General features: G+C 34.7%; 1 protein-coding gene across 1 annotated transcript; it reads right to left on the minus strand.

The window, feature by feature from the left end:
- Positions 1-959: 959 nt before the first annotated feature.
- Positions 960-5959, minus strand: peb (zinc finger protein pebbled). The gene is made up of 3 exons (XM_040712348.2): positions 5700-5959; positions 4634-4693; positions 960-4563 (listed from the first exon to the last, which is right to left on the minus strand). Exons 2-3 carry the CDS (start codon positions 4689-4691, stop codon positions 1298-1300), a joined length of 3324 nt encoding a protein of 1107 aa, XP_040568282.1. The 5' UTR covers positions 4692-4693; positions 5700-5959; the 3' UTR covers positions 960-1297.
- Positions 5960-14332: the final 8373 nt, after the last annotated feature.

The following is a 14332-nucleotide window of genomic DNA, read 5'->3' on the forward strand; positions in this document are numbered from 1 at the left end:
TTGTAGCTGATATATTGATATGTCATTAGTCTTTTTCTACACCAAAACATTCTTCAAATTGTCTGAATTATGATGTTGATTTTCAGTTTTTTTTCTTTTAACATGTCCATTCTACAATGGATTTCCATCATTTCCTATAATTCTTCACGAAATCCACAGTGCTACTTATTACTTTACATTTAAATGTTCTCTCTTCAATAATACAAGAATAACCCAATTTATATTTTAACATGACATGAACAATACCTATAACCCAATATTTAATAGACATATTTCCGTCAATTATAGAATTTATATTTAAATTTTTGGTATCAGTTGGTAGATACAATTTGAATCCTTCAATTAAGCAAGGATTTCTGCTAATTGATGATTAATTTTGGTTGAATTATCCGCTTTTCTTTTAACAAAGAATGGAAATATATGTAATCCAGGCTCAATTTAGAGAGAAATCATTGTAGTTTGTTTTTGTGTTGATGGGTCACAGATCTAATCATCATTTTCTTGAATGAGCGAGTGAGTGATGAAAAAAAAGAAGAACCACAAAAAACAAAATGGTGATGATGTAGAAAAGATATAGATAAAAAAAAAAAAGATTCGTTTGACTCTCAAAGGAGATTATAAAAAGGGGAATTATATGTATGTGTTATTTTTTATTTTTAAATATAGATTCTCTCTCTTTCTTATTGTTGAATGTTATGTTATGGAGGTAGGGTAATTATAGGAGAGCTGGATGATGTGAAGAACGACGACACATTCTTCTGGACACAATAATAAATAATAATTTTAATGACGACGAGACAACAGCTAGCCCTCAACAACCTAAAGAAAAGAAAACCCGATTAACTTCTCACAGTAGGAGATGAAACTTTTTATCCTTTAAACGAAGGAGAGATGGAAACTAGGGAGTTGAGAATCAATCACCTCTTTTTGTCCAACCAAAAAATAAAACCCCAAATATATAATGTTTGAAAATTATCTTTATTCGCGAATAAAAACAAGACTAGGACAAATTGAAAATAAAATAATATAGTGGTATACAAATAGAACGTGCATCTTAAATGATATTATTCATGTAAAAAAAAAAAAAAAAATAGTGATAGAAACAAAGGATAATAATAGTAATAAAGATAAATAAGTTATAATACATCACCGTAGAATATACACTATAAAGGGATCCATTATTAAAACTAAATAAAATTTGTTAAAAAGATACATATGTATAAATAGGTATATATATATATATACAGAGGGAAGGAGGAAGAGACGGCGCGTAGTAGTGCCTTGAAAGTGTCTTTCTCTAACTACTGCTGTAAGGATTAATAGACTTTGGAGAAACTGAGGAAGGGGAGCGGTTTCCATGATCCGAGTCAGAATCACTGGATGACGATGAGGATACACCAGAGTCGTGTTTCTTGCGATGGCGTAGCATTGAATGTTTTAAACTGAATCTTTTTTGACAGATGTCGCAAGAGTAGGGTCTCTCTCCTGTATGAGTTCGAACATGACGTCGTAGATCTTCTGCAGACCAAAATTTTCTAATGCAGAACAAACATATTATTTTACGATTTCCATAGTCTGGGAACTTTCCTCGGAGTGAGAGCTCAGAGGCATTATCATCGCTTGTTACGCCGCCACCGCTGCCGATCTCCATATTGTTCTCTGATGTCTCGTTGAGGGCCGACTCAAAGACACCTTTTTCGAGAAGGTCTTTGTATTCTTTGGTGTGAGCTATTTGGAGGTGAATGAGGGCTTCTCCTCGGTCTGGAAAGGAACCATCTTCACAGAGGTGACATTTGAAGGGAGTCGCGGAGTCGTTCGAGATAAGAAGACCCTCCTCTTCCCCAAGGTCCATAGAGGATTCTCCTTTGTTGTTATTATTATTATTGCTGCCATGACGGTTTTGGAAATGTTTGTCTCGATTCGTCCGACTGTTGAACCAGGAGGGACAGTCTCCGCATTTGAAAGGTCCTCCTTTATTGCACGTAGTGAGCAAATGCTCCTTAAGTGCTGAGATCCAAGTGAATTTATCGCCGCAATAGGGACAAGATAAAATATTTGTACTATTATTGTTATCAGTGTTGAGGGGAACTGCAGGAGAAGGAGATCCTTCATCTCCAAGCTCATCATCAATGACGTTGATGGGCTCTTCTTCTTCTTCCATCTCCTCATCCATGTCTTCTTCATCAAAGAGGACAGAGCTATTCTCCTCTAGTCCATTACTTCCCTTTACATGCTGATTCTTGATGTGGCGCTCCATATTGGAGCGAAGAGTGAACTTTGCATCACAGCGATCACAGGCATAGGGCCGCTCCTTACGATAACGCTTTTGTTTTTGTTTTTTCATGAGAACACCATCCTTGATAACGAGTTTGTAGTCGTTTTCGGACTTGTTGTCTGTTTGCGAGGGAGGGGATAGAAGAGGAGTTGAATTGTTTTGAAGGTTTAGTAGATGTTTGAAGAGAAGTCCTGGATTTGGTCCGAGAGGGGTAGTGGTATTGGCTGAGGCAGCATATGCAGCCTGTCGACGAAGGATCTCTTGTTGTGCGAAGAAAAACGTTGGAAAGTCAAAACTGGAGTTCATGAGATGAGGAAAGATGAGAGGGAATTGGGGAGGGGGTAAAGGAAGTGTTGGCGCATTTGAATTGCTCTCGTTGTTGCTGAGTGAAGGGAGGGGTGTACTAGTTACATTGGATGGAATGGTCTCACATAAAGGTCCATTTGAGGAAGAGAAAGGAAAGTCATCCTCAGACTTGTTTTTGAAAGGAATGAACCCATGATGATCATTTAGTTTGACTTTCTTAGTTGGTCTGCTCAAGTCAAGGGGAATGCCTTCCGTTTTGAAGGGCCTCTTTTCCATGTGAGACTCACTCTCATCATCAGAGTTCTTCTCAGGAGATGATTTTTCTTCATCTGTTACATTGGCAGATCTAAAGAGCGAGGAATGATAGGGCGCAAAGAATACTGGGGGTGGCTTGCTCAGACCCTTCAAAACCTTTTCATTTTCATCAGAGTCCTCTTCCATTCCTTGTTGTTTATCGCTTAGGAGATCCAGATGACTTTGAAAATTGGGATCATCGGACTCATGCAGAATCATGGACTCTCGAATTTGTTCCCTATTCAACTTTGAGTGTTTGTTCTTCACATGCCTTTCGCAATTAGCCTTCGTGGTGAATCCAAAGTGACAGATCTTGCACTCAAAGGGTTTTTCTCCCGTGTGGCCTCTCATGTGCCTTGCAAGTGTACTCTTATCATTGGAGCTATAAATGCATCTTCCAACATTACAAACGTAGGGTGGTTTAAGGAGATGTTCCTTATTGTGTCCTTTCAGAGCTCTCAGATTTGGATAAACAGCAGTGCAGAGTCGGCAAGGAAACTCTCCTTTCATCTTCATATCACGTATCAGAGGATCATTTTCATCCAGCATTTGTTCAGAGAAGTCTTGATTACTTGCAGAGTCAGAGTCCTTCGAAGAAGAGAACTTTTCAAATGGGGATGAGGAGGACGACATCTTGATAGGAGAGACGTCAGAGTCGGATTTCTTATCTGATGAAGGAGGTGAGGAAAGAGATAGGGCATGATGAATTGTTTGTTGAGAGGCTGAAGCAGCGGCGGCGGCAACAGCAGCTTTTTGTAGTTGAGTTGCAAGGGAGAAGTAGGACTTGTGATGTGAGAGGTCCTTATGAAGCTTTAATAAATAATAGGTACTGAAGGAAACTGTACATTCATCACAAGGTACTTCCATGCCGGGGTGGCTTAAGTTGATGTGAGTTTCCAGAGTAAACTCAGTCAGGAGCGTTAGCTTGCAAATGGGACAAGAGAACCCAGGAAGAGAACACGGTAAATGCTGTTGTTGAGGCTGTTGTTGTTGATGCTGGCTTTGTATAGGGGATGGAGATTGAATGGATGGAGGAAGGAGACATGGGAATTCGTTTTTAAAGAGTTCCTCGCTGCTTGGAAGGGGTAGAGCAACAGGATTATTTTCTGAAGGTACGGGGACTCCTGGAAGTAGAGGAGCTCTTGTCTTTGGAAATGTTTCGTCAATCAGATGAGTTGGATTTTTCTTTTTCCGTCCAGGACCATTTTTAGGAGGCCTTCCAACAGTAGAACGTGCACCGGTGCTTCCATCACTATCGTGAGAATCTCTATTCCCATGCGTTCTTTTGTGACGATGCATGTTTCCATTCGTTGTGAATGTTTGTCCACACTTTTGACATGAAAAGGGCCTTTCTCCAGAATGAACGAGCATATGTCGATCCAGGGAACTAAAGGAAGATAGCATCTTTTTGCAGAGGCAACAGTAGTAGACTTTTGCTTGTCCAGTTGGGTCATTTGGGTCAGGAAGGGGCTTCACTTCATTGTGCCCACGGATATGTGCCGTAAAGTCTTTTTGGGAGTGAAGCACAATGGAACAGAGAGGACAATTGAGGTCTTGTGGGCTATCTTTGGTAAGAATCTTTGTAGAAGAAGAGGAGCTAATTTGAGAAGGTGGAGGGGAATTGGAGCCCTCACTTGGGGTGAGGAGTCGATGTGTTGAGTGGGGAAGAGAAAAGCCTAGATAGGAACCTTTAAAATGAGAGAGAGATTTTAAGATTGAGTCCGAAGATTGATATTGATAAAGAGATGAAAGACTTACTCATTAGATTCGGCCTTAAAGCTGCATCCATACCGTTGTTAGAGGATACAATTTGCATATCTACAAGGAGAAGATTGAAGAAATCATTAGGATGTTGTAGGAGAAATGTATCTTTTACCCATTTCATACATTCAAGCAGAGAAAATATAATTTTTATTTATTCAAAGAAAGACATTCATGGAATTGACAAGTCACACGCAGGTACTTTTTATTATTATTATTTTTGTATAAAACAGATGTAAGTAAATACTGAATCATTTCTTGTCGTGTCTTTTATTTAACAGAAAAAATAATAATATTACACACAGAGAGAATGAAAATAATAAACCTTTTAAAGTATCTAATTTCAATAAAATATAATCTATTGACTGAAAAAAATTAATATAAAAAATAAATCGAATTCAGGGAATATTTAACACAATATCAAGCAAGAGAGAGGTAGAGTGAGGAACATGAGCAAGGCTGTCAACCTTTGAAAGGATGTAAGTGAGTGAGTGTCGACAGAAAATTGAGCAAGCAAATCTCACAATCAACAGCCGCAACAAAAATGTATCTACTTGTTGTAATACTTTTTCTCTCTGTCTCACTTAATAACGTCTGACCTTTTCAACCCTTGAGAATCTGAGGTCTAACGTTCGCATCCTTTCTTAATAATAATGATAATGACATAGAACGGAAGTCTTAAAAATGGGCTCTTTGCATGAGGATCGCATCCGAAAGAATTCTTTAGATAAGTTATTATTACGATTATATTATAAGAAACGTCTTAACTTTGTGGTTCAAGTTACTACCGGAAGTTGTTAAGAAAAGTATTGCCCAAATATGATTATTGCATTAAGAACGATAACAAAAACAACAAAAAAGCCAACTTGACTTGGCCACACATGATGCGAGATCAGTGTACTGGTGGTATGGATTGTATGTTACTGGTTTTCGTCTCTTATAAAAGTCTTTGATATATTAAGATCATTTTGCATAAAATGATTCAGTGTTGGGGGTGGGGGAAATTAATTCATTTTTAATTTCTTCATGGGATGTACACCTACGAAAAGTTTATTTTTCTTACCTGTTGAATCTATATACGTGTAGATATTGTATGATTGGGACTCCTAATCCTCAGATCCTTCTCTGGTAGATGAATGGAGATCACTCATTGAATTGCCCTCCAAACGGATGATGTTTGTTTATGAATGATCACAGGCAGCACTGCAAACTAATTTTAACTCTCCGGTTATTTTTCACAAAAGAGAGAGAATGGTTGACAATGGATGGATATTATGATACCTTGAGCGTCTTGATTAGACTAAAGATGATAAAGTCTTCCATAAAATTAGTTTCTTTTTTTCTCTCTCTCCCTTCTTCTTCTTAGAAGAAGAAGCTGGCCTTTAATAGCTACCTGTGTGATCTATGATGATTTCAGGCCGGCCAGCGCGACGAGAAAAAACCCGTAACTTAATTGACGAAGTGCGGCTAATACTTTTTGGTTTGCGACGTTGCTCACGTCTCGCAGCAGATGAAGAAGAAGAAGAGGAAAAAAATATTTAAAAAATAAAAAGATGAAGAAAGCGGGAAGATGGAGGTTCCGTGACTTTGCCCCCCTCTAACATCCATTACTCTATCGAATTACATTTATGTAGAATATTTATTATTAGTGATGTGACAATTTACTGATTTAACCTACTTCGGCCATTATAACGTATGAGGAAGCAAAGTAGACTTTGATATTATAAGGATTTGTAACAAAGTGTCCAACATATACTTATCTTTTTGATTTACACTCACGAAGATTTAGATCATTTTTACATCCCTATGTATTTCTATCCTTACAAATAGATTTGTTATATATAAATATGAGAAAAAATATAGTAAATAAATCAAAAATCTGATTCATTGGGAATCAAGAATTCTTCTACCTTTTTACCTTTTCATTTCCATTTTTGGTGATGCAAAGAGATTCTTTTTAAGGTTGCAATTTTGTTTTTTTCATTTCTTGTTCTCCTTTTCAAATGTCGTCTGGGTGTGGTCGTTTTGATTTTGTTTTGTTTTTTTGCTAATAATTTTAGAGGAAAAGGAAGAAATGCAAGGTTTTGCAAAGATCTCAAAGGAAGAACTCGATCAAAGAAAAAAAAAATCACATATAAATGGATCACTCTACTACGCCTTAACTCATTAATTTTAAAAGTTTACGTCAATCTAGTAAATTGAGATTTTGAGTTGACTATTTATATATACATACGCATATCAAGGTGTCCCTGTATAAAATATAAAAGTAGATATTTTACACTTATACAATTATAACTATGTATTTGCAATGCATGATGTAACCATAAGAGGCGCCATCATCGGCCAAGAACTTGCAGTTGCAATTAAAGGCTTTTGTTTATTGCTTGATTCTTTTATCATTCTAAAATGGCAGGAGTGGTAATCTTAAAAGATTTTTTCTAGTGAGCGATCTGTCGGTCTCCTATTCAGACAGAATTACCTGTATTGTATCACGCAATCTTTCTTCTGAAAAGATAAAAATAGCCAAAAATCAGTTGGTAGCTTGCCATTTTTTCCCGATATAATTGAATTATTATTCAATAATTCTTTGGAATTATTCACATCTTAAAAATACCTATTATAATTCCACCAATCAACGTTCAAAAGATAAACGATTTAAACAACACATTAATTATAATATGACGTTATTGTAGGTTAATGTTCACAATTTTTAAAACAATTTACGTCATCCACAATTCATCAGGTCGAATTTTTCATTGAGAAGGAATTAGTTGAGTTCATTAGAAATATGTATGGTCTCAGACAGGGTTTCAGACACAAATCCAAACCTAATTATTGCTATGAATATTATTTTAGAACATGGTGTTTAAAAATATTGTTTTTCACAGGAGATTGAGTTGGAGACAGAATTCAATTAAACTAATATTTAATTTAAGGTGAATAATGTAGAAATTTACAAGATTTTAATGATGTTTATTTTATTAAGGTAATTGCATTGAGGATAATTGATTTTTGAGTCGTTGGAAATTTTTGTTGCAGGAAGCAATAAAAGTCCATCCTTCTATTATGGGGAGGGGTTGGGTTTTTTCACGATTTACAACTTGATGCGTATACTGCATACATATCAGGGGCGTATGCACGATTTTTTTTTTTTTTTTGAAGTTTTTTGCAAAAAAACTCCAAAATTAAATTTCCGATTTCAATGCTAATTCTTCTTCTTACTTGCTTAAATCTCAAGAGATATTCGAATTCGGATTCTAAATTCCACGAGGGACAATGGGAGGAGAATTAATCTGAGAGAAAACTACCAGACCTTATTAGGGACTAGAGAGGACTCCTTCCTTGGGAATGAGATACCAGGATCAAAACAATGAAGCACTTCATTCACCATGAGTAGAGAATTTTAATATTTAAAAATGGAATCACTTAAAAAAACCAAAAGGAACCAAAATCCTTGGAAATGTGTATTTTTTAAATGGATTTTTTTTTTTAAATTATACATTGAATATTTTTCTATGTTATAAGCTATGATATTCCTCATCACTATGTATTATGAATACGTCATAAGGGTGTAAAGATGTGTGTCGTTTTTTATCCTTTTTCAGCCAAAAAATGGAAATATATCGAGTTCAAAACAAGATACAGAATCAATAAAAACACTTTTACATAAATTTTATTAATCCTACTTTTGATTTGGGATGGGTTTAAGGGTAAAATATGAATCTAAACGTTAGTAATCCCTAATTATTATAATCCTAGATTTTTCAGAATTTGGATGACTGAGAGAAAAACTGAAATCCGTTTTGGATTCTGCGCTCAAAGATAAATTTATTTTTTCGGCTTGAATTCATTTGTACAAAATGAATGGTCCCCTTTGCAATATTTCAAATCACATTAAATAACCAAACTTTATTATAAAGTTGATACATGTAAATACCAAGCTATCAACTGAATACAACTAATACTTACAACGCATGGTTTCTTTGAGGCCATAAATATGATTAGCAGCCTATGTATATAAATTAGACTGTCCCGTTTTCGGTTTAATATTTCTTCTGCCTACAAGAAAGACCTTTTCTTGTAGGCACAATAAAAACCGGGGGAAATGCTCATCATTGAGCAGTTTCTTACACCCTTTAAATTACTAAAAACCAAGGTGCTCCATATTTTGTATTCTTCAATCAATATTAAAAGAGTTAGTGCGTCAACATTAAACAATCTTCAACAAAAATCAAGATATGTAAAAAAAAATCCCAATCTATGTTTTCACTTAGTATATACAAATATAGCCCAATATTTTAAGGGCATTTTTAAGTAAAATATAGATTCTATATTCAAATTTGTGTAATGAGTGAAGGTTTATTGAAATATTAGATCCTTTATTTGATTTAAGAGACTTAAATTAAGCCTTATATGGCCTTTTAACACAGTTAATTTATTCTACTCTATGTGCAATTTCCGATACATCCAAGGGCTTAATAAGATATATTTGTATATAGGAATTGACGAATATTCATGGAAGAATACATACGAGGGTCGTTTGAAAAGTCCGTAAAAAGTCCTAGAGAGGACACTACTGGTGCGTATGGAGGTTATGTTTATTTAATAAGATAAATAAAATGCACACTAACTTTCAGCGAGATCGATCGATAACTTTCTGTTTGTCATTCCTTTGAATCCAGACTCAATTTTGAGAAATATCATTCTAGCTTGCTGTTGACGGCCACGGACATAAAAAGTACAAGTTCTTACTCATTGAATAATCTTTGACACAGTCGTATATGAGGTGTAAAAATAGCCAATTTCGATCCAAAAATCAACCTTAAAATGGAACAGTCTAACATACATGCAGCTATTGCGTAGAAACAAAGTCAATGCCTAGTAGAGTAATTAGTGTGGAGTAATAATCATATTCCTTACAAATAAAATATATCAAAATTGCGGGCTCTAATGATGGCTCTGACCAGTGAGTCGTGAGGAAAGAAGAATCATTGATTCGGAACATGATCAAAAAACATTGGAAGTAGGTGCAGATAACTACTTATAGAGAGGATCATTAGGGATCGTCTCAAATATAATTAATTATAATTAGTATTAATCATCATTAATATTGTTATTGATGGAAGGCAGTCAGTTCACAATAATCCCACACGGAGTATTTAATAAAAGTACAACAAGTGTGAGTCGTTAATATAGAGAAAAACAACTCAAGACGGAGTTATGACTGACTACTTTTTTTAGAAGAGAAATCTTCAACCAATGATGACGAGATTATCGTACATAGATGTATATATAAGTGTACTTCATCATCTCCGCCTCTTTCAAACAAGCCAGAGACTCTTCTCTGGCATTTTCATAAACAGATGGAAAATTAAAATATGGGGTAGTACGAAATTCGCAAAAAAATATATTTCATCTTCAAATAATTATGTGGTACTCGGGCCTTTACGTGACTTAGCACACTTAGTTATTATAGATCTTCATTTATTAACTGTTCTCACTCCCTCTGGTCCCTCTTCCGATCAGGGATGCCACCTACCATGTCTAAGCATAGTTGCTACATAAAAAATTTTTTAGATACACTATTAATAGTTGTATTGATTTCCCTATATACATACTACTGTTGAGACTCGGTCCGAGACGGATTTTGTTTTTCGGTTCGGTCTGAAGCAAATAATTCAAGTCTGGTTTTTTGGGTCTCAAGCTAATTTATGACTTGCACAAATAATATGATTTATAAACATTTATTTATCTTTATAGGACGTGATTGTAGGTTGATGTTCACAATTTCTTGACGCAGCACATCATCAGCTACGTCATCTACATTTATATTCGGATTGGAGCAAATTTAAAATGAGATCAATTCTGGGTTTTTGGGGTCGATCAAGTCCAAGTGATCGTTTTAATTGTTGTATCTTGCAACTTTTTATCCGAAAATAAACTGCCTAACTAAGAGCTAATTCGAATTAAACCAATATACGTTGAGGTTACAACTCCAGAAAGCAGCATTGATAAAATCCATGATATGTTGATGGATCACAGAAGAGTGAAGGGGTGTGAGATTTCTAGTGCTGTGGGTATCTCGAGTTGGAACCCTATTTCTACTATTTTTGCTACCACAGCTGCTAAGGTGTGAGCTGGTGCATTGTCGTGATGGAAAATGATTTTCGTTCGGCCAATCGTGGACGTTTTTCTTACAGGTCAATTTTCAAACGGTCTAATAACGATGAATAATTTTTACCCTTTTCCAGATAGTCGATAAGGATTATTCCTTGTGAATCCAAAAGATAGTCATTGTAATTTTTCCGGCCGATTCTCCGATTCAAACGAATGCCAAACAGAAAGGTACAGACCGATCTGCCTGAAAGTTGGTGTTTGTTCTTTCAAGAGATGCTACTAACCAAACATAACCTCTAAACGCGCCAGTAGTGCCCTTTTCAGACTTTGCACGGGCTTTTCAAACAACCCTCGTACGTTCAGAACAATGATTAGGAGAAAATCACCAGAAACATTGACAGCTGCCCAAACAATCACAAATTTTTTGTGTTACTAAAGTAAAACCGTAAATTTCTTTTACACCGGCCCAAAATGAACTTCTTAAAAGGGCCAAATAAGTTGGCACCACCAAAAATCAAAAAGGTATCAGATCGGTCTAGGATTTTTAAACCGAACCCCAACACTAATAAATATATATTTTGAATTAAAAAAGTAGAGCTGGTCTCTTTTTCTCGCAATAGCCAAATACACATTATAAAGGTATCTATGTAATATGTACAAAAAAAAAAAAAAAAAAAAGGCTGTGGGAGGAAATCTAGCGTCGTTCTCATATTGTGAATTAATAGTCATAGTGCTTCACTGTTACTCTTGGAAGGAAGGAAGTAAATATCTTGGAGATACATATATATAAAAGTCGGGGGTCATTTTGCTTATTGGCGGATTATAATTTCTCTTTTTTTCTCACAGTTTTTACACATAAAAACGTTGGAAGTTTTTGCTCTTTGCCATTGTTCCCTTCCTTTGGTTTTCTCCTCTTTTTTATTGTTCATAATATATTATGGAATCAAAAGAAGATTACATCTGTAGCTGGGACAGCACCTCATCACCCTATGTCACATTGCTACAACCACAATTTGAGTCAGACCACAAATTTAATTTCCCTCTGTCCAAAAAGACTTGTTTTTTTTTGCATTTTTAAGAATAATTTTATAATATTTATAAGACATAAAGTACACATACACACGTTTTCTTTGGTTTTTTAAAAGACGTTATCTCTCCACTTTCGTGGGAACGGTCGAGGTAGAGTTAACATAATTATTTTAGTAGGGAAAAAATCACCGTTTCAGCCTAGAGGCACGCGTCAATAGCTTATTTAGGGCATGAATTTCCTTCTCCTCATGATCACGAATCAACTTGTGTTTTCTTTCTTATTTTCTTCTTTACTTCTTGAACAATTTCTAGAATTTTGATGTTTCTTCCTTTCCTGCTCTTTTTATTCATATTTGTGGCCTGTCAACATAAGAGCAATCTAGAACGATTTTTCTCAAAATTAAGTATAGATTACATTTGTAATCTTGAACCACAAATTATTGTCAATCTATATATATAAAATATTCTTAGTAACCCTTTGTGTGTGCCACAAGTTGGACTAAACGTAGGCAAAATGGATCGTCACAGTAAAAGAAGAAAAAATTGATTGATCAGGCCCAATATAAGTCTCTTAAATCAAATAAAGGTTTTAAATTATTAAATATCTTAATTCCTCCCAAAAACTATAGGCTATAATTGACTCCAATACGAAATATTGGGCCGTATACATATAAATATTAAGAACAAAAAGATTGGGATTTTCTACTTTTCTTGATTTTTATTCAAGATTGTATTTATGCTAACATACAGAATATGTAAGTGATTATACTATTTATTTTTTTGTTTTTATGAATGATGAGCCATGTTTTGTATGGGTTGGTTTAGTAACTCAGTTGTTGTTAATTCTGCAATAATGAGAAGGTGGAACTCCTTTTAAGAGGATTAAAGTGTGAGCTCAAATCCAGTAATTACATGAGTAGGATATAAAATTATATACAGTAGTTTAAAGTCGACAATTGTTATTATGATAATTTTTTGCGATTTAAAAAGTCGGGAAATCATTTTTTGGGGGTTATTTTTTTTGTATATAATAAATATATTTGTTTGTTAACATAAAAACAGTCTTAAACAAAAATCAAGAAAATATACATTCAGCCAAATATTTAAGTCAATTATAAGCTTATTTTTCACATTTGTGGATTGATATTCAATAGTTTTATCTATAATTTCAAAACTTTATTTTAATTTCGAACCTTCATTTGATTTAAAATGCAAATATTGGCCAAGATATGTTTGGTTTTTTTTAAAGAAAAATAATCTATTTCTCATTTTTTCATTATGAAGATCAATTTTTGCTTCTTTAAGGGCATTTTTTTCAAAAAAATTTGGGATGAGTGTACGAGAGTCGTTTGAAAAATCTTTGATAAGTCTAAGATCTGGCATTTCTAGCATATATGGAGGTTATATTCATATAGTAGCATCTCTTGGAAGAACAAAAACCAACTTTCAGCCAGATTGAACTATTTCTTTTTGTTCAGCATTCGTTTGAATCGAGGAATCGGCCGAAAAGATTATGGAGACTGTCTTTTGGATTTGCAAGGAATAATCCTCATAGACTATCTGGAAAAGGGTCAAAATATTCCAGGTGGATATTATTCATCGTTATTGTACCGTTAGAAAACCGAGCTGTAAGAAAAACGCCCACGATTGGCCAACAAAGGAGTCATTTTCCATCACGACAATGAACCAGCCCACACTTCAGTAGTTGTGGTCGCAAAATTAATGGAAATTTGGTTCCCACTCGAGATACCCACGGTACTAGCAATCTCAAGCACCTTCACTCTTCTTTTATTCATCACCATATCATGGATTTTATCAATGATTCCTGGAGTAAAAACCTCAACGGGGCGTCCAGAACGTTCAACGTCACTTGTGCCCATATGACCACTCCGAAAACTTTGAAACCACTTAGAAACTGTTCTAATCAAAGGTGCAGAGTCCCATAATGTTTATCAAGCTTCTTTTTAGTCTCCTGAGGCGTTTTGCCTTAAATGAAGTAATATTTAATCAACACACGAAATTATTTTTTGTCCGTTTTCGTCAAAATCACTCCACTTTCTCGATTCATTTCAATTATAGGCTTGTAAGCAAATCTGTGGTCTGAGTTAAGATACTCAAGAATGTTATATATAATTTATCTTTCTGATTTCATAGAGTTATATTCATTCAAGTATACAAAATATTATGACGATCACTTTTGGCTTTTTAAATCAATGTGAAGGACACCAATTCATTCTGGCTTATTTTTCTTTTAACAAATTACAAATGTATATAAAAACACATAATTATTTATACTGAAATGGTATCAAAGACGGGGAATAAAGGATCCTACGTAATTTCATTTTTGAAATCTTTCAATAAAATATGAAAAAGAAGGAATAGATTAGAAAACGAGGGAAATAATGGATGGAAGGTATTTAAAATCCAAACAACTTCTTTTATATGTACTTAATATTATTATGGATTAATCACGCTTAGAGCGGATTCTATTTGATATATCAACCAACCATCCTAGATTTTTGTCATACCGAGGGAGGTTGCATTATTTAT

Source organism: Lepeophtheirus salmonis, chromosome 5 (genome assembly GCF_016086655.4).
Source record: "Lepeophtheirus salmonis chromosome 5, UVic_Lsal_1.4, whole genome shotgun sequence".
NCBI lineage: Eukaryota > Metazoa > Arthropoda > Copepoda > Siphonostomatoida > Caligidae > Lepeophtheirus > Lepeophtheirus salmonis.